The sequence below is a fragment of the Orbicella franksi genome, chromosome 4 (assembly GCF_964199315.1).
Source record: "Orbicella franksi chromosome 4, jaOrbFran1.1, whole genome shotgun sequence".
Lineage (NCBI taxonomy): Eukaryota > Metazoa > Cnidaria > Anthozoa > Scleractinia > Merulinidae > Orbicella > Orbicella franksi.
Genome location: NC_138148.1, coordinates 31,819,129 through 31,838,771, shown reverse-complemented (window position 1 = coordinate 31,838,771; position 19,643 = coordinate 31,819,129). Strand labels below are relative to the sequence as shown.

At 40.9% G+C, this 19,643-nt stretch overlaps 3 protein-coding genes across 3 annotated transcripts; 2 read left to right on the top strand and 1 right to left on the bottom strand.

The window, feature by feature from the left end:
- Positions 1–29: 29 nt before the first annotated feature.
- On the top strand, positions 30–12,788 carry LOC145483995 (E3 ubiquitin-protein ligase TRIM9-like). The gene is made up of 16 exons (XM_081462587.1): positions 30–339; positions 1,452–1,792; positions 2,173–2,268; positions 2,959–3,192; positions 3,486–3,508; positions 4,063–4,196; positions 4,687–4,983; positions 5,465–5,698; positions 6,069–6,380; positions 7,444–7,737; positions 7,977–8,165; positions 8,667–9,011; positions 9,365–9,670; positions 10,164–10,352; positions 10,598–10,807; positions 12,270–12,788. The coding sequence occupies exons 1-16, from the start codon at positions 30–32 to the stop codon at positions 12,404–12,406; spliced, it is 3,651 nt and encodes a 1,216-aa protein (XP_081318713.1). The 3' UTR covers positions 12,407–12,788.
- Positions 12,789–14,681: 1,893 nt separating this feature from the next.
- Positions 14,682–15,616, bottom strand: LOC145484187 (trace amine-associated receptor 1-like). Its single transcript, XM_081462819.1, has one exon. The coding sequence runs from the start codon at positions 15,600–15,602 to the stop codon at positions 14,682–14,684; it is 921 nt and encodes a 306-aa protein (XP_081318945.1). The 5' UTR covers positions 15,603–15,616.
- A 2,351-nt stretch (positions 15,617–17,967) lies between these two features.
- LOC145485707 (adenosine receptor A3-like) lies at positions 17,968–19,023 on the top strand. The gene has a single exon (XM_081464330.1). The coding sequence runs from the start codon at positions 17,968–17,970 to the stop codon at positions 19,021–19,023; it is 1,056 nt and encodes a 351-aa protein (XP_081320456.1).
- The last annotated feature ends 620 nt before the right edge of the window (positions 19,024–19,643 follow it).

The window sequence follows — 19,643 nt, the reverse complement described above, 5'->3', positions numbered from 1 at the left end:
AACATGCACATAACCATTTGTCTCCAGTGATGGAGGTAGAACTAACATGTCCTGTGTGTCTGGATCTTTTTCAAAGACCAATAGTTCTTCCATGTTCCCATAACCTTTGCACACCATGCGCGCGGAAAATCTTGGAACCCAACGGAGCGCCGAAAGTTTGGGCTAAATGGGTGAAGGAAAATAGAAGCGCAGATTACAAGTCGCATTTGGATCCTGATGTTAAATGCCCGACTTGTCGGCGAAAAATTCCGTTTGATCCTCGCGGAGTAGACGGACTGCCGCGGAATTTGATCTTGGAAAATGTAATTGAACGTTTCAAGGAGGAAAGAAGACCGCCAGGTATGTATAAAATAGGAAAAATACTTGTTTTCACATCTTAACGGTTTACCTGGTTGTATTATTTTAAAAGGGGTATATTTTGCTTTGTATCAATCAAACACTCCGGTTCGGGTATTTAAAATTTAATACACTAAGATTGCAATATTTACGAAATAAAGTTCACTAATTCTTCATCAATTTCAATTATTTGGATGAGCTGGAAAGAACGCAATCATTTATAAATGTACCTTGCTATTTTGAAAAAGAAGAGCCAGAGCTGAAAGAAAGATAAAAGCTTTCAAAATATTTTAGTGAGATCATTAACAAGCTTTTAGAAACTCAAGTTTTATACTTTCATTTTAATTATTTATTTGTAACACCGAAGTGAGTTTTATTTTATTGAAAACTTCACGTTAATGAGCGTCTCGAAAACGAGAAAATCCAATTGGATTTGCCCTCCTTCCTTTTGAAATGAACGGAATTTTTCTCTCTATGAGCAAAAGGTTGTAAGATTGTAGGGTGGAGATTTCATGTTCAAGGGTATCTTTTTAGATGATCTCAAACACATTATGTAATTAACCACGATGGTAATAATATACGATTTTCTTTTGCTGAGCAGAGAATCTTTCCTTGAAAAGAAATGTATTTATCATGGGTTGCGTAACCTCGTCCCTGGGACGTTGTGTCATTGTGAGACGTTGTCACAATGCTTCATTAGCGGGCATTGGTATATACATCACGTTGTCTTCATTTGTACTCATTCGAGTCGATCATACGGCCGCTTTTCCTCCCTCTAAATTAAATACCCAATGACCAAGGCCGACTAGTATTTTCGAGTATGGGCGTATCGGGTTGCTGTAGACCTTATTCAATTCTCCACCCGTGGTTAGTAGCCCGTCAGGCCGACTCTGCTTATCTTAGGTTCGATTCCCCCCGGAAGGCATGCAAATTCGTCTCAGAGTACCCTCTCCCGCCCCTTCCCGTCCAATTCGCTGGAAAAGCACTCGGAGAGTCTTGTTCAACAACACAAACAATGACCCCGGACGGGGCTCATTCCTGTACCGTTGGATCAGGGTCCGGCCGAAAGTTTTCCACAGGACTGACTTATAACCCTCGACCTCCCTGCATTACAGGTCAAGCTCCAGAGGAACCTCTCCTATGTCAATTCTGCGAGGACTACTCACCACAAAAGGCCACTTTGTCTTGCAATGAGTGTGCCTTTCTGTACTGTGGGACCTGTTTCGACGCATGTCATCCCAGTAAGGGCCCTTTGGCGGACCATACCATAGGGCCCGCAGTAGCAAGGCCTCAAAAGCATAAAGAGACCAGCATGCAATGCCAGCAGCATAAAGAAGAGAAGCTTGCACTGTACTGCTTTGACTGCAAGGTTCCCGTATGTTACCTTTGTAAGGAGTACGGCCATCATAAGGGACATCAAGTTGAACTGTTGGAGCCAGTTTTTAAGAACACAAAAGTGAGTAAAACACGATTTACCTGGCCAGATTTTGAACAAAAGCAACTGTTAGGTGAAAAGACGCGAAGAATTACAACAAAACGACTAGTTTTCACACATAAGACGTACAAGGATTTTGTAATATGCTCGCGAAAAAACAATTTTTCCGGCTAATCTTTTAAACGGAGACAAAACCGCAAAACAATCTTTACCTTAGCGAGTATAAAAGGAGCTATTTAATTGGTTAAACCTGGAAGTGATTCACATAACGGAAACGTTTATTGGAAATGCAAGTTTGCATTACCTCACCGTTAATATAGTTTTTTAAATGGCGGTTTTGAGGTAAACGCTAACCTTATACACAATGAACTGTTTTAGTCAAATTGTGTTTTTATTTTTAGGAGGAACTGGCGCGAACATTAGGCACTCTAACAAGAAAGAATTACCACGTTCAAAAGACGCTTCAATCCTTAGAGGGGATGTGCACCATTGCTAAGGTGAGCTGGCATGCAGCAGAACCAAAGGTCTCAGTTTCCGCTTGTCGAGGAGCAAATCAGACTAAAAGAGCCTAGAGAGAGAAGTCTCAAATTCGACCGAAAAAATTCCATTCTAATGACGTCACTGTACAGAGATTCGTCTATTAAATATAATAAGTCTCTGATTGGTTGTTAGTCAGTTTTGAATTTTTGCGCGCAAGTAACAACCAATCAGAGACGCGGATCTCTGAAGTCGTTACAAAGGAATGTGGTTTATTCGAATCCTGTGAGAGAAGAATTGAGCGCGCGAGCGTAGAAGTCTCATAACTTGGTTCGTAGTTGGGTAAAAGAAGGTAAAGTCTGTATACGAGCCAAGTGGCCAATCAGGCTGGAGCTTATCCCGGTTTCTGTAGCATGAAGCGACTAGGAGTATTTCTACTCCTCCCTGGATAGGATGCTGGTCCATTGCAGGGTTGCCCCGGCATTAAATTCGCCGGTACCCATTTATACACCTGGGTGGAGGGAGGCACTGTGAGAGTTTAATGCCTTGGCCAAGGACACAATAAAATGTCCCCGGGCTGGGCTCGAGCTTGGACCGCTCGATTCCGAGACGAGCGCACTAACCATGACGCCACCGCACCTCCACGGTTCGTAATTAGAAGGCAGGAAAAATAAAACAATTTAAACTCTGTATTTCTGATGAATTTTCAGAAGTCTGGCTGTGACGTGGAGGCTCATGTTAAAAGGGAGTGCGATTCCTTACTTTCCATCGTGGAAAAGAAGAAAGTGGAGTTACTCAAACGAGTCAGTGATGAATATCAAGAGAAACTAGCAGAACTGAACGACGCCATGCACCAGTGTGAACACGTGTTGTTACAAGGCGACGGCTTAGCTGAGTTCACACAAGAAGCTCTTAAAGAAGATAACCCTGCTACTTTCCTTCAGGTAAGTGTGACTTGTACAGTACATACCAGTGTGAATGCGCTTGAGATTTAGCAAGCCGGTTTAACAAGATGTTCAGTGACGGCATACATAACATGTGTATCAGGACCAAGGGAGGCCTCGCAAGACGGCAAAATAAATGTATCGCTAGATTAAGTATGACTGTTAAGTCGGTGTAACTAGCTATACTAAAATCATCTTTTCTATGGTTGTTTAGAACGACCATATCAAAGTCACATAGAGTTGGGAGATGTAAGTAATCGCTTTAACAGATGAATTTTTTTTCTTTCTTCTAGACTGTCAGCGCTCTGAAGACAAGGTAAGTAATATATCAAACAAGAAAGCCAGCGTTTGACCACATTTCCAAACAATGAGAAGATAGTTAAAAATTCGACGCGCAGCGGGGTATTTTTGACGAACTCCGAGATGTTTGGATATGTGGTCAAACGCTGTCTTGAGTGTTTGGAATTGATGTATCTTTTCTAAAACTGAGGAGAAAACGGAGAAATATCCTCGTAAACATCTACGCTAATTAAGATCAGGTATTCAAACATCGTCACCGTCATGTTTTCCTTTGTTTAAACTTGATGAATTATCAATAAGTTTGAGAAATCTAGCTACTTGAAAGGTCTTTTTTTACATTGTGTCTGCCGTAAACCGAGTAAACGTTAATATAAAATCTTACTCATTACTTAGTTGAAGCATTTCACGTTTTTCGTTAAAACCTCGTGAACACACCGAAAGGTTTTCCGCGGCCGATATCGACCAATCAAACGATCTCATGCTCTCATGCTTTTCAATTTTCAGAAAACGGGTTTCCGATCGAAGAAGTTAATTTATCCCCGAGTTGATTGTTCCTTGCTCTAATTTCAGGTTGAATCTCATGCTCGAAACAATCAGAAGTCTTCCCTCTGCCTCCTCCATTACTCCAACCTTTGATCACATGGCGGTTGACACGTCATGGGAAAGGAAGGTGCTCAAGAAAGTCACGTGGCTTCAAATACCGGGTAAGTGTTTTGTCAGGGGTGGGGATGGAGACTTTGCTTTTAGCAAAGGACCAACCAGTCCCCTCCCCTCCTCACTCGCCAGTTTTAAATCCTTGACGAAAAGAGGACCTTAAACTATGATAAATGAGATAGCGAAATAGCTAAGCATAAGACGGTTTTTTCACATTTGTTGCAGGGACCGCAACACCGCCTCAAATCAAAGGCTCTGTGAGACAACTCGTGACTTGGATTGGCCAATGAAGTCGCCTTAACTGTTTGTTTTTGCTTTTTTCGGTACCATGAGAAGAAATATATTCCAATAAAGATTTGGGAAAATGGTCTAAACTGTTGTTAAAATTAGTTACTAAGAACCGTTTTTTTTATCGTTTTGTTAAAATGGTAACGCTTTCAAGCGATAATTCACGAGACATTTCTCTGTATTTATTGTCGATGACATCCAACAAACGGACCAGGGCAGCTCGCCTTTAACAATAAAATTTTAAATCTTCAGACAGCCCAAGTTTCGTCTCATCTCAATGTAAGGCCACAAACCGGACAATCCAGCTAGTCTGGAATGCGCCTCCAAGCGCCGTGGATGCCTATCATCTGGAGGCTAATATTTATACGCCTACACAAGCCCCAAACGAAAAAGAACAACGTGAAACTGTGAAGGTATCCCTTGGGACAGCCTGCAAGTACAATCTGGAGTGCCTTCATTACAATGCGCGGGTCACTGCCAGGGTCTGTGCGTCGAACCGAGCCGGGAAAGGACCTTTCAGCAAGGACATCACGATTTACACGGAGAAGGGTAGACTGATTTCACACCATCCCTGTTCCTCCTTATTCTAGTATGTTAGGTGCGGTGACCTGGTGATTAGCGCGATAATAAAACTCCATATCGAGCACTCCGAGTTTGAGCTTTGGCCGGGGTTATTGCTTTGTGTTCTTGGGGTAAACCTCTATACTCTCACAGCGCCCCTTTCTGCGCAGGAGTATCAATTGGTAATGTAAATTTGTTGGAGCAACCTGAAAAAAATCCAACGGAGGTGGGGGGGGGGGGGGGAGGGGGAGGAGATTTTTAATGGACAAGCATCTCAGTCCAGGGGAAAAGCAATAATCCTCATTAAGTACCACAGCCACAGGAAACCAGGGTACGCTTCAGCTAAAGACCTAACCTTTCACTAATAAACCGGGGCACGCTCTAGCTGCGTAGACCAAAGTGAAGATCTAACCTTACACTTTAGCATGTCCTGAGTCCAATTTTGAACAATTTTCTATTTCATTTTGAGGGCTGCATTTCACACTGGACCCCTCTACGTGTCCCAAACGTGAGCTGGTTTTCTCACGTGATCTATCCGTGGCCAAGCTGACGAGTCCAGCCATCGCTAGTGTTATGTCCCGCGTGACTTTGTCAAATGGTTGTCATTACTGGAGAGTCAGGATTGACCAGTTTACCGGAGCAAGTAATAACGGGTTCGTTGCCATTGGTGTTGCAAAAGAGGTGGATGATGGTCGACCTATAGGTATCATAAGATGCAATAAAATAATAAAATAAAAGAAAGAATAAAATATTCGCATGCAGAGGAGTCGCGTAAAAATGTTTGGCAGGAATTGAGTAGTTTGAGTAAATAACTCTTTTGCATGCAAACTTTTAATGTACTTTATTTTTTATCTCTGTTTTCTTCGAATTCGTTCACATTTTTATTTGCGCGCTTTGACTTTAATAGTGACGTAGAGCCAACGTCAAAAGTTAATTGTTAATTTTAACAAGATGGTGTCAAGTTCTTCAATTTTTCGCAATGCTTCATTATGAAATTAACCAAAATGTTCTGCTCTTGTATTTTGTTGGTCATGGCCTTGTCGTTATTAACTCCTGTCCATTATATTTCCCAGGAAATGACGCAAACTCTTTTGCGCTGCAAATTTTTGAGAACACCTCGCTGTGGTGCGAGAATTCCCACAACAGGCTCCAGATCAAACAGAAAGCAAAGGACATCAAAGGAAACAATGTAGCGGTGCTGCTCGACTTAGAAAATCAAATCATGAACATATACTGGAATGGCAAGCTACAGACAGACGACAGTCGTCCCGGGGGACCTTCGATGGTGGGCGTGGTTGGCCCTATTCGGCCGGCCTTTAGTATGTTTGGAGGTTGTGTGCAGTTGAGTTTACAGACTGGACTGGAAAGACCAAGCACATGCTCCGGTAAGATATGGGTGAAACATAAAAAGACTATAGCTGGTTTTCACATGACGTCACTAAAATTCAAACTACAAAACTATTGATCTTCCTGATATTTTACTTTAATGATGTATAAGAGCTGCTGAAAACTAATATTCATACAAATTTTCGCTCCGAATGGGTTCTTGGTTTTGTGATACACTACACTTGAATTTCTAAGCTTTTGCGTGACGCGGCATTTACATAACGGCCTAAAGAGCTGTCATGATGGTTAAAAAAGTGACTTATTTCGGGGAACTTGGCTGTCTGAACAGTTCATGTCTTAGAAAAAGTTTTATTTTAATGTTTTAGAGTTCTTCGAGGGATAAATTCACGCTTTTGTAACAAAACTCAGTGCCAGATGTTTCTGTTGGTTTCCGGCCGCCATGTTGGTGCCCATACGGATGGGCACCAGCATGGCGTCTCCATACAAATCTCTATAAATTTGGGTAAAAAATTTATCCGCATATCTCGCGTAAGAAAAAGTGCTGTGACCAGAATTTTGGCGAGAGTCTTTGCATATTTACCTTCTTTCATTTCCCAGATTCTGGACTTTATCTATCGACCGGTTTTGATTTTTATTTTGATCTATTTTGAATTGCGTGACACTGAAAACCAGCAATTGAGACTAAGGCGGGTTTCGAAGGACGAACTTGAAAGATTCAGTCTCCAAATGTTTTAAAATGCGTGTTGCACGACTAGGTCCGTCAAACACTAATGATGCAGTGGTGAGAGTGCTCGGCTGAACACAATTTTAAGTTTGTTGTTCGTTCTCGTCTTCGATCCAACGAGGCGTTTTCTTCCGGGTTTTTCGAGTTTCTTCCCTTTACAAATACCAACACTTCTAAATTCCAATTTGATCTGGAAACAGTGGTTGAAGATCCACTGCGAAATATGCCACTGCCAGTTGCTGTATTCATTTACTTATTTAGTTATTTTATTTAATTTTGGAATGCTGCTAATTATGTAACGTTTTCCCAACTTGGTATTCGATGTCACGAACTGCGAAAAACATTCTGTTTCCGCTCTTTTTTTGTTTGTTTTCCAGATCCTCCTGTAATCCATCTCGAAGAATGCAGCGTCGAGAACACCAAGATCAACCTAGTGTGGTCTCCTCCGGAAAACTGCAACGTGGACTGTTACATTGTAGAGATAGACACACTGGACCGGGAGGGGGACATCCACCAGGAGCGAAACTTTACCAAGGTGTATCAAGGACCGCGCACCAAATACACACTCAGGGGACTGGAGTACAATGTTACAGTACTCGCGCGTGTCAAGGCGTTGAATACCGCTGGAGAAAGTGAACCGAGTGATGAAGTATCGCTTTCCACTGAGAAAGGTACTTGGAATCAAATTTAGATTTCTATTTACATGATGTAAAGTAGATTCCCTTCTGTAGATTTAGATGAATCTCTGTCCCTTAGATACGAGAGGGAAAACATACCAATTTCCGTGTGGTATCACTTAGCATCTTCATTCTGGTGTTTGTGTTGACTGTGTTGGCCCGTGCGCTGTCGTTTTGAAAACTCGCATCTGTGCACAGTACAGTTTATAATTCCAGTACCCCTTTATTCTTAGGTGTTATTTTCAAACTGGATAAAGAAACATTGCACGAATCTCTACGCCTGTCTGGAGATCATCTCACAGTAAAACAGACCGCCATGGTACATGGCAATGTGTTTGGAACAGCATTCCTTGCTGACGGTTGTCACTTTTGGACCATCAACATCGATAACTTTAAAGGAGAAAATTCTTTCTTTGCCGTCGGTAAGTTATTGACGCGTGGTTTTCTAAATGACCGTTGGTAAAATGAAACCTTAATATCATTTAGCCACTTACAAAGGCCGCAAATTTGTACAATGAAACAGCTCTAACTCAAAGCAGGAACGCGCAGCAGCTTTCAAGCGCGGGAAAATATGTCGCAAGTGGTAAGCGCAGGAAAACATGTAACATATGGTAAGCGCGGGAAATCTTTTAACACGCGGTGAGCTCGGGAAACATGTACACGCGGTGAGCGCGGGAAAACATGTTACATGTCGTGAGTGCGGGGAAGTTGTAACAAGTTGTAAGCGCGGGAAAACATGTAACGGTATTATATTTATCATTTATTTCTTTTTAGTAATAGGTGCAGCTGTCAAGTGTGACTGTTTATAACTGTATAGAAATAAAGAAATTAAATAAATCTATTGAAATGGAAAAAAGTGATACAGTAGTAAACAAAGGAGGAAAGATGCTCTTGTAAATAATATTTTATGCGTATTTTTACAGGAGTTGCCAAGAAAATCACACAGGATTCCATTCTGGGAAACACATCCAGCTCATACGCACTGCAAGTGTTCGAAGGCACGACAGCCCGCACTGAAAACTCCAAACATAAAATTCAGATCAAACGAAAAGCTAAGGACTTGAAAGAGAGCAGCTTTGGTGTTTTGCTGGACTTGAACAAACAATTCCTTAACATTTACCTTGACGGGGAACTTCAGACGGACATCAGTCGCCCTAAGGGCCCTAGTTTTAAGGGGCTGAGCGGAGAGTTATGTGCGGGACTGTGTCTTTATGGGACCAAAGTGGAGATGAGTATGGTAACTGGAATAGCTACGCCTTCAGCACCAGGTAGAAAAGAGATTTCATTTGAGCATTTGCAAAGCAAAATGAGACTGGAAAGTCTTTCAAAACACAGTGGATGTCCAAATTACTGATAAACCAACCTATGCAGACTCTCTTAGGGCTTGTCATGCAATCTTCCTCACGACGAACTAAAGGGATGACAAACTAACCCTAAACCTAACCCTTAGGTCGTGGGGGGGGGGGGGGGGAGGAATTGCGTGACGATCCCTAGGAGAGTCTACATAGGAGACAAACAAAATTGATGCTCCAGTCAATTTGGATAATGTATAAATTATTACTAAATGAATAAATTATTAATAGTTAAGAAATAATCTCCGAACATCATTTTCTCTTTGTAGACCCTCCGGCATTCAACAAGGCAAGATGTAAAGTAAACAACACCACAGTAGTGCTTGGCTGGTTTGCTCCTGAAACAAAATGTTGCGTGGATTACTTCGTGCTTGAGGTAGACATGGTGAAGAGTTCAGAGTATGCAATTCGACGGAAGAAAGACCGCAAGTTCAAACGACTCTACGAGGGACCCGCGCGAGAGTACGCGTTGTACAGCGTGCCTTACAGTGTCAATATCATCACGCGGGTGTACGGTGTAAATCCAACTGGCGAGGGAACACCGAGCGAGGAACTTGTTCTATCGACACCGAAAGGTAGTTTTTGTTTAGCACATAACCCTCTAAAAACAATGATTACTAGGAGGGTGGTTAGTTTATTAGCCTCAACAAAAACACATCTTACTTTCTCCGCTTACTTCTTCACCTGCTCGAGAGAAGTCTAAGATCCAGACTGATGACGTCCCTTTACACAGATTAGTGGAGCGTCTATGATTGGTTCTCAATCATTTTTTGAATTTTCGCGCGAAAGAAACAGCCAATCACATACACTCCACGGATCTCTTCAGAACTACGTCATCAGCTTATATACTGTATTAATGGATGTCCCTATCGGGGTTTTAAACTTTCGCTCATTCAAACACACCTCTTCGATTTTAGATGATTAAACGAAGAGTTCTTGCCAAGCATATTTCTAAAGCCTAATTTAAAAAAAAACTGGGAGGGAGGGAGAACGAAAAAGCTTGCGAAAGCCTTTCTTGTGTAATAAATCGAGCTAATGGCTAGGTTTTATGATTGCGTTCTTCTCCAGGGCTGTACTTTCAACTGGATCCATCATCAGCGAATCACGACCTGGAATTGACGAACGAAAACTGCACTGTGAGCCTGAAGAGTCCCATGTACACATTCATTTTGGGCAACGTAAAGCTGTCATCTGCATGCCATTACTGGAGGGTTCACGTGGATGAATTCAACTCTCACAATAAGCTTTCCATTATTGGTGAGTGTAGCCTTCTATGAGCAACTTCCTTTGGGGTTTCGTCACGCAATATCTACGGACAGGAGTCGTCCGCAACGTGACATCTTAGCAACTGGTAGAGCGTTTTAAAACTATCCCTGAAAATGCCAGTTATAGGGCGGTTTTCCATTGAGTGTCGTAAAACCAATACCAAAACTCGGAATGAACTACCCAAGTTATATATAGTTATTGGACAACAAAACAGATTTTCTTTTGCTTTCCCACAGGTGTAGGGGTCGCTCGTAAGGTGATCGAAGATCCAATATTAGGAGAGGATTCCGATTCTTACGCTGTACAGATTAATGAACACCCCAACGCTTCGTGTTCAAATACCAAAAACCGAGTTCAGATAAAGAAGTCCTCTAAAGAGCTGACTCACGCCAATATTGGTGTACTGTTGAACTTAGATGAACACTTCTTGAATTTATATCTCAACGGTAAGAAACTCTAGAACTCGTAAGTTATTTGATCGGAGGGGAGGGTTGAGTTAGACACTATAGAGTTCTTCAGTTATTTGAGGGGAAGGGGACTGGGTTAGACACTATAGAGTTCTTCAAGTATTTGAGGGGAAGGGGACTGGGTTAGACACTATAGAGTTCTTCAAGTATTTGAGGGGAGGGGAGGGTTGGTTCAGGCACTATAGAGTTCTTCAGTTATTTGAGGGGAGGGTGATATTATTATTTGAGTGAAGGCGAGAGTTGGTAAGGTGGCAGTTGTAATGTGATGGTAACCTACAATTCAGCACATCAGATTCGCAAGAGGTTATCATTTGTGACCTTCGGTGAAGATCACTATTCGATACTTTAAGAAATGTGCGCTAAAAAATCATAGAAAAATGACATTGTTGTTGTAAACCAATCAGATCCAAAATCAACCCCCCCCCCCCCTCAGCTTTACACTGGTTTCTTGTCTGAGCTTAAAGCTGTGGTATTTTTGAATAAGGTATATTCAGTACAGTGATAGTAATACTTCATTTTGAGTTATACAAAATTAACTTCACGTCGAAGAACCCGCAACCTCCGGTTTCAAGTCCGGCGCCTTATTCACCCTGCTACGCTGCCTCTACCTGTAATAACTCTCATTTTCAAATTTACGACAGTATTTAGGAAAGAATTGAAACAGTGACCTTTATTTTTCTTTTAATTTTGCGTGTTGGCTGCGCAGGAATCGCCAAGTCCCTCTATGAAAAGCGCCTGCAGGGAAAACATGGTAGTTGTGTTCATCGTCTTGTACTGGATACAGCTACCATGATTCCCTGCACGGGGGTCTGATAGAGGGAATTAGCCATCTGGATTGAGCAGTCTGGGTCCAAGGCTGAGTCATTATGCAGTGTTCTTAGGCAAGAAACTTTAATCCCACACTGCCTCTTTCCTCCCAGATGTGTAAATGAGTCCCGGCGAATTTTATGCAACCCAGCCCATTATCTCCAGGGGATCACGGTATAAACTGACTCAAGTAATCTTGAAATGGACTAATTGTCAGGTTGGAGTAGAAATGCTCTTAGCCGCTCAATGGTACAGATAATTAACAATTATTCCACGAGCGCACGTTGGATATAAGATGGTAGATAGCCAGCGAGGCACGTAGCGCCGAGTTGGCTATAATCATCTCAAATCCAACAAGCGTAAGTGGAATAATTGTTTTATTAACAACGTCCCCAAAGTAGAGAAAACTAAACTAAAATAAAAATTAAAAGACCCTCAAAAATCACGCGTATCCTTGCCATATTTGTAGAGCATGGTATAATGGCTCATAACCCATGCTGATGGTTAAGGCAATGAAAACTCTCGAATTGCATTATCCAATGATCAGTTTTTATTTTAATAGAAGGAGATAAGCAACGGCCTGATAGACCACGAGGATTAAAAGCAGACTTTACTCTAACCTTCTCTCTCTTAGGTAAGCTCCTTGCTGATCCATCGAGACCAAACGGACCGACATTTGTGGGGTTATCAGGAGAGTTCTATCCTGCACTCAGTCTGTACGGAACGAACGTCAAACTAACCGTTCACACTGGAGAGTCGTACGATAACTAAACTGGATCACAACGATGGTGGATTTTTCGGGGGAATCCCATTACATAAAAAAAAAAAAAGGACGGGGGTGCTCGTCGGAAATTTTGAAAAGAAGACCTAAGAGGTACCAAGATCCTGTTTTGTGGGCGTGGCGTAATTTTTTTTCACCCCCCAAGAGGAACCAATTTTAAAACAACACATTATCTCCTATCATATTTTTTCCGGCTCAGTGCCCTAAAAGGTACTACAAAAGCTCCCACACTGTGGACCTTTTCAACTCCTAAACGGTACAATCAGCATCCCTGTTCTTTTTATATGGGAGTTTCCCCGGGATGGATGTACACTTCATATAGCAGACTGGAATTGTATCGCCAGTGTTAAGAGCTAGACTGAGAACTTTTTTTCCCGGAAGAAAACCTTGACTATAAGTTAAATTAACTCATATCTGAATGATTGACTGTTCTGTTTACAGCAACGGGTTGTACGTAAATTTGTAAGCTATAAATTACTAGAGGGCTTTACGTCTCGAGGAAGCGTCGACACTCCTTGATGATCTTTTTAAAGAAACTATTTATTAACTAAAAGACGGAATGTCAAGGAGGAGATGAGATGTCCGAAGCTAAAATCAATCTATTGCTTTCGTTCGGACCATGCCACCTTAAAATCACGAGTTGTGATCACAAGTTCCTCTTAGAATTAATCCGTCCAAGGAGACATTTGGCATAGGAGAAAAAGCCTTTATGTTGGAACTAGATTGCTTTGTATGAAACCTCAACATTTTTTGCTAGAGAATAAGTACCTCTTGTGTAAAACGTTTCAAAGGTCTCGATGAATTTATAGCGTTTTTTGCTCTCCAAGAAGGAAAGTCGAAAAAGAAGCAGATAGTTGTAGGGTAGAGTATAGATAACATGGCAGAAGGCTCCTATTGTTCCATAATGTTATCAAACGCCAAATTAAGGACGTTCGAGGTAATTGTTTCTGCGCATCCTTTTTGCGCACGCAAAATCACACGCCACGTCATGCATCGATGCACGCGCTCAGTAATAAAATGAACAATGATAGGGCAGATGGCCATTGCTATAACTTTGCCTGGATTTAACGACCTTGGACGTTCGGTGACCCTATTTTTCTTTTGATGGATCATTTTCTGTACCGATTTTCTACGTTTAGCGAAAAAATGAAGAAATCCATCTACTAGAAGTTTGAATTTTTTGCAAAATGCACCATCGAATTCCGTTCTTTTTAGCTCTTCGTTTATCTGTACGGCGGTTTCAAACGCCTCTCGAAGGATTAAGTTTTGTCAAAACGTTAACAACATTTGGGATTATTAACGCAACGGATTCACTTATACAAAATATTACTAGGATAGTTTGTCCCCGTTAATTCATCTTTGATATTTTAAGCTAAAAACCCTGGAGACCATGCTGATTTACGCGCACCAATTTTTCAAAATCAGACTAGTTTTCCACACGCTTTATCTCAGAAACGAAGTCCGTGACCCCCAATTTTTTTTCATTTCTGAAACAAGTAATTTATTATCTGACCGCAGTAGAAGTTTGAAAAAAATCTATCGAGTAGAACATTTTCGAACGAACGCCCTTTAAGGGGGGAAAATTGTGCAGATTATAAAGCTTGCGTGTTCTCACCCCACGATCATCTTGTGTGAGAACAATAGCACTTAATTCAGTCTTGATTCTTGTTGTGTATTCGTATAGTCTTAATAAAACTCTAAATAAAGAATCATTCCACAAGAACAATAAAATTTTCCATATATTATACCACACATAAACTGTAAACTAGCATTTTGGCAGGTTAATGGTTTTGACCAAGAGATTATCAATTGACCCAAAGGGGTAATCTTGAGTCCATTCTTGCGATGGTAGTTTTTCAGTATGTGGGTGGAAAGGCTAATGGGTGACCATATGGTGTAAGTTGTTTTTTTGGGCTGTACGAGGTAGTTTTGCGTTAGAGTCTCACGATAAAATGATAGGTTAAAAGGAAAAATATAGGGAAGTTCTTGATGTGTCACCGTTCAATTTTCTGCATTTTGCCAAAACATTCTGTTGAGTTTCAAAAATTAACGCAGTGGCGCTCTATAAAGCAATTTTATTCAGGCACGCTGACAAACAGAATTACTGCATGTTTTTTTTTGAAATTCTTTTATAATTCTTTATTAGAATCAAAAAAGTGATTTTTAAATGGAAATATTTCATATAGACTTTTTCTATCCAGCCTTCTTCGTTTGGCTGCCAGGTTAGTTAAGGTTACTCTGCATACAGACATTCCTTCATTAATATCACTCACTTAAACAGTTACAGTATTGCCCGATCGCATCTTTCACAGCTTTCCTCACTTCCCTGATTCGCCAGCAATACAGAACAGGGTTTACCGATGAATTGAAGAAGATTAAAGTCGCAGAGAAGCCCTCGGCGACTAGAAAGGATTCGCCAGTAATTGCTCTTAGTCCTGAAACTATGCTGTACGGGAGATAACACGCTAACAATGTGAAGTGAACCCACAGCGCGTTTGAAACTGTTTTCTTGTATTGTTCGATATTGCGCGAAGACCTTCCATTGGGCTTTCGTTGAGAGCCGATAGCTCGAACTTTTATTTGTTGCAGACGAAGGATATAGTAAATTTTGGCGTAACAAAAGGTGGACGTTAACACGCAAAGAAAGATTGCTGTGATACACACTATATAGAAAACAAATTTGTTCCGCGAAAGAAGCGCAACTCCATTGACAACATTTAACACCCAGCTGACAAGCACAAAAGCACGAACTCGGCCAATAGTTACAGTTTGTCTGTATCGTACTCCAAGCGACAGAGCTAGCAATCTATCGATGCTGATAAAGGTTAGAACAAAGAGCGACACCCCGCTTAAAACTGCACTGGTTACATAGCTTGATACAGAGGTGAACAGATAGATGCGCAAATGCCCAGTCAGAATAGCAATGGCGTGAAGAGCAGCTAACGGCTGCGAAATGAGACCAACACAGAGATCGGTGATCGCCAGAGAACGAAGTAAGAATCTTGATGGCGGATAAATAGAAGACTTCTTTCGAAGAGCGAAAACTATCAAAATATTCCCCAGGGTTGTGGTAATGACAAATAAAGTATTCAAGAACGACAGAGCAATGAACGAGATTGAAACGTAATCCAAGCTTTTCCTTTCAAAAAAACTCGGTGTAGTTGCTTCATCTTCATCATTTACCATTTCCAAAACTGCCGTTAGCCTGTGTAAGGTTTCAAATTTGAAAGCCTTAACGGTTGTCTGGGTTCTTAAAATAACTTTGAACACTTTGTCGTGATAGTCGCATTGGTTTTACACTTGCTCCTTCAAACAGGTTCTTGATAACCAAATTTCAAGCCTGCTCTGAAATTTTAAATGACAGATTTTTGTTAGAGTTGGCACTTGTCAGTTTGGACGGAACGTTAGATTAGCATTTGGCATTCTCTCGGTTATGAGTTCCTTCTGCGTGGCAAAGAAACAAAACTCTCATTAAACATTTGGGTCGTATGTCAGCCCATACAAGCTTATTACAGGAACTATTCGCGACATCAAAGTTCTGCGAAAAACACTAAGATTTGAAAACGTAAAATGAAGATGCTCAGAGAATTAAATTAGATTTTAAAATTATAGTTGCTTAATAAACTTTATTGGGCAATTAAGTCGGTTAATCCCAAACGATAAGTTTATCATTCTCAGATGATCATTAAGCTCTTTCTCCTCGATGGCAATATAGCCATGTCAACCATTGCGAGAGAGTTGCTGGGATTCATCAATATTTTCAACTTGCGTGCTATCCAGGCAGTCAAACGGAAAACTTGATCTTTTTTATCTCGCTATTGTAGGAAACTTCAATCTGTGAGATAACTGAATCGCAATAAATACTGAAATAAATAAATAAATAAATACCGTCAAGTATAACCGCTTCGAAAAAATAGACCTAAAACTCAATGAAAAGCAGCAGTTTAGTATGGCCATATCGACCCTAAATTTCCTGCAGTTACCGTCATTTTGCATTTTGATATAAAGCAATTTCTTAGTTAAAGCTTGGCAGTTCCATTTATCATTTGTCAGTTAATTTAATTTTTAATAAAATCTGGGGAGTTTTATATCAGCTGTCAGTTAGTATAAGCGTTGTTTGGGTGAGGAACTCATTTTTCAGTCTGATATTTTGATGTCAACATGCATTGCGAGGCTGAAGTAATTCGTCACGGTTACTCTTGTATATTGCGAGATTTTCAGAAAGTTGCAATAGATTCGCTGGTGCGGTAACTTTGAATTTTGACAGTACCAAAAATTCCAACTCCATAGAATTTTTTTTGATTCGGTTGTCCATTTTAAGGGTTGTGACAGCGTACTATTGGATATAAGAATATTTCCAGTATTATTTAATAACTGCACGAGAACGGAATAATAGCTCAACATGTGGATTTTATAATATTTATAAAACTAAGAGATAATCTCTCGATAAAACTGTCAGACTTGTCCTGAGGACTCAGGCAAAATGAAATTCGTGGCAGAATTGAATTCTATCACGATGTTCACGCTAAAATATTCAATTCAAACTGGGCAATAAATGTTATGAGTAGGAACTGTTCAGTTATAAAATCTAGTAAAGTGTGCTCTTGTTTGACGGTTGAACGCAAAATTTTAACCAAATTTATGGCCTCTTCTAGTCTAGATACACGGCAGATAAGAATGTTTTTCACTCGTTTGGTTTTCCAGAAACGCACTCTTGACAGACGTCAAGTTGTGACGTCACTAGGTTGGGGCACGGTAACGACAACACATGCACGTTTTGCTACATACATAATCAACGCTTGCGCAAGTCGAGAGGCGCAATCCGAGCTCGGCACGAGAAAAGTCATTTTCACGTCCCTCAAAACCCGAGCGTGGATCGAGGGCGCGAGTAGGGGAAGACCTAAGGACTATCCGCCACGGGAAAGGCCAGGGAAGCTGAATGGAAAATCTGTTGCTAGGTAACATGACGTCGTTATGACGTTAAGGTGTCACGGAGAAACATGAGTTTTGTTATGCTATCACTTGTTTGTAATAAAGAATGAACAAAGAGAAATCTGCGGAGGAGTTTTAAATTACTATTTACCTTGTATGTAGTTTACACGACAGGTGTATTTAACCAGAAAAAATCTCACGAACTATATGCAGAAAGTCACGTATTCTTTTGAATTTCTCTTTTATCTGAGCGGACCCGCGCATTTCTTGTTTACATCTAAACTAGTAGAGTGCCCCAGGCACAGTTTGGCAGATAGCCAGCTTTCCCAAACGTGGGAGATAATTTTTTTCCCTACATGTTGCGTTAGGCAAGCACTATTATCCAATAAAGCAAATGGTTCGTTCACATTAACGTACAATTTAGTGTAATATTAAACAAACAAATGCTCTCGCTAAAGTAAATTTTATGTCATTTTTGCAACGAATGTTTGTCAGAGTAGACTTGAAACAAAGAAACCTACCTCCTTTAAAGGAAACATTTATTTTATTTTTTTTAATTTACATTCAAGAAAACAGCTTGATCACGCTTAACGGACTTCGGAGTGTTCCCCTTAAAGAAATGATCGCTGACAACTTAAAGACTCTGCCAACATCGTTTGAAGACATCAATTCAAGCCTAGAGCATATTTATAACTCCTTTATCACTCTATCGTGTTTAAATATTTTCCTAGCCATCACTGCGACTCTAGGAAATACTTTGATTTTCCTCGCTCTTGGACGGAACTCTGGTCTTCATGCTCCATCGAGGCTATTAATCCGCTCTCTGGCGTTTACAGACCCCTGTGTTGGTCTTATTTCTCAGCCATTAGCTGCTCTTCACGCCATTTCTATTCTGACTAAACATTTGGCGATATTTCGATTCCCGTTGTTATCGAGTTATAGCACAAGTGCAATTTTAAGCGGAGTGTCTCTCTTCACTCTAACCTTCCTAAGCATCGATAGATTGCTAGCACTGTCGCTTGGAGTACGATACAGACAAACAGTGACCATTGGGCGAGTCCGCGCTTCTGGGATTTTTGGTTGGGTGCTCAATATCGCGAATGGGCTGCTAAGCTTTCTGCCGGAAAATAGATTTGTCTTCAACATTGTTTGTGTGGCGAGCATTGCTCCTTGCGTAGTAATATCGTCCATATGTTACATCAAAATCTACTATATTCTCCATCTAACCCAAAGTAAAGTTCACGCCAGTTCTTCTCATGTGCAACCAAATGAAAGCTCTCCGCTGCACTTCGAACGATACAAGAAAACGGTTTCAAGTGCGCTGTGGGTTTACTTCACATTGTTAGCGTGTTATCTGCCGTTTGGTGTAGTTTCAGGGCTAAAGGCCATAACTGGAGACACTCTCCCAGTCGCCGAGGGATTCACTGCGACTTTAATCTTCTTCAATTCATCGGTGAACCCTGTTCTTTATTGTTGGCGAATCAGGGAAGTGAGAAAAGCTGTGAAAGAAACCATCAGGCAATACTGTGGTTTTTCAAGTGGACCCCTGAGTGATAGAGTGGTAAAAGTTAAGAAACGCAAAGTTGATCTTGACAGCCTTGTAACTGATGTCGCAAGGCAATATGCTGGCGATCGAAACGTCGACACTCCAAGTTCATGGACGAAAGGAGACTAACGTCTTGGCGGAAAATCTTTTCTAAAATCTTTAATCATTCTTTAGACACGATAAAAATTCATAAGAGTCGCCGCTCAACGTGTGAGGGTGGCCTTAGGTGGTTTAATTTGCTTCGTGTAACGTTAAGTCAATAACCAACTAAGTGTTAACTGAGGCAGCGTCCACATTACGTTGGAGATATTTGAAAACGCAGCTTTATTTCTACGGTTAGGCCTACCGTCCAAACTGATCCGCCTCGAAAACGGAGTTTTCAAAAACATTCTTCAAACAGTACAGGATTTTCGGTTTAGTGTGGACGGAAAACAGTTTGAAAACAGAGCTTTTCGAGAACATAATCATATGATTTCCCCAACCGAGTTTTCTTCAAACACAAATCTAAAATGACTGGTGATTGTTACGTTTCTAAATTTCTCTGGCGTAGTGTGGACGGAAAACCTTTGATGCGTTATCTATATCAGTCTGGTTTGAGTTTGTTGTTAGTTCCCTCCCTTGCTCTAATGGTTTTCTTCATGTCGTTACTTCAATCCTAAGCTCGGTTTATTGTTTCTTTAAAAACTTGCTAGAGCGCTTTTTAACAGTTGGGTTCCCTACGGCCTCCCATATAAAGCCAAGCGGCCGAA

Excerpts from the sequence above, each read along its gene's own strand:
- LOC145483995 (XM_081462587.1), top strand. The coding sequence starts at position 30 with ATGGAGGTAGAACTAACATGTCCTGTGTGTCTGGATCTTTTTCAAAGA. Across the intron at positions 3,509-4,062 it reads GTCAGCGCTCTGAAGACAAG|GTTGAATCTCATGCTCGAAA; the intron begins GTAAGTAATATA and ends CTCTAATTTCAG. Across the intron at positions 6,381-7,443 it reads AAGACCAAGCACATGCTCCG|ATCCTCCTGTAATCCATCTC; the intron begins GTAAGATATGGG and ends TTTGTTTTCCAG.
- LOC145484187 (XM_081462819.1), bottom strand. The coding sequence starts at position 15,602 with ATGGTAAATGATGAAGATGAAGCAACTACACCGAGTTTTTTTGAAAGG.
- LOC145485707 (XM_081464330.1), top strand. The coding sequence starts at position 17,968 with ATGATCGCTGACAACTTAAAGACTCTGCCAACATCGTTTGAAGACATC.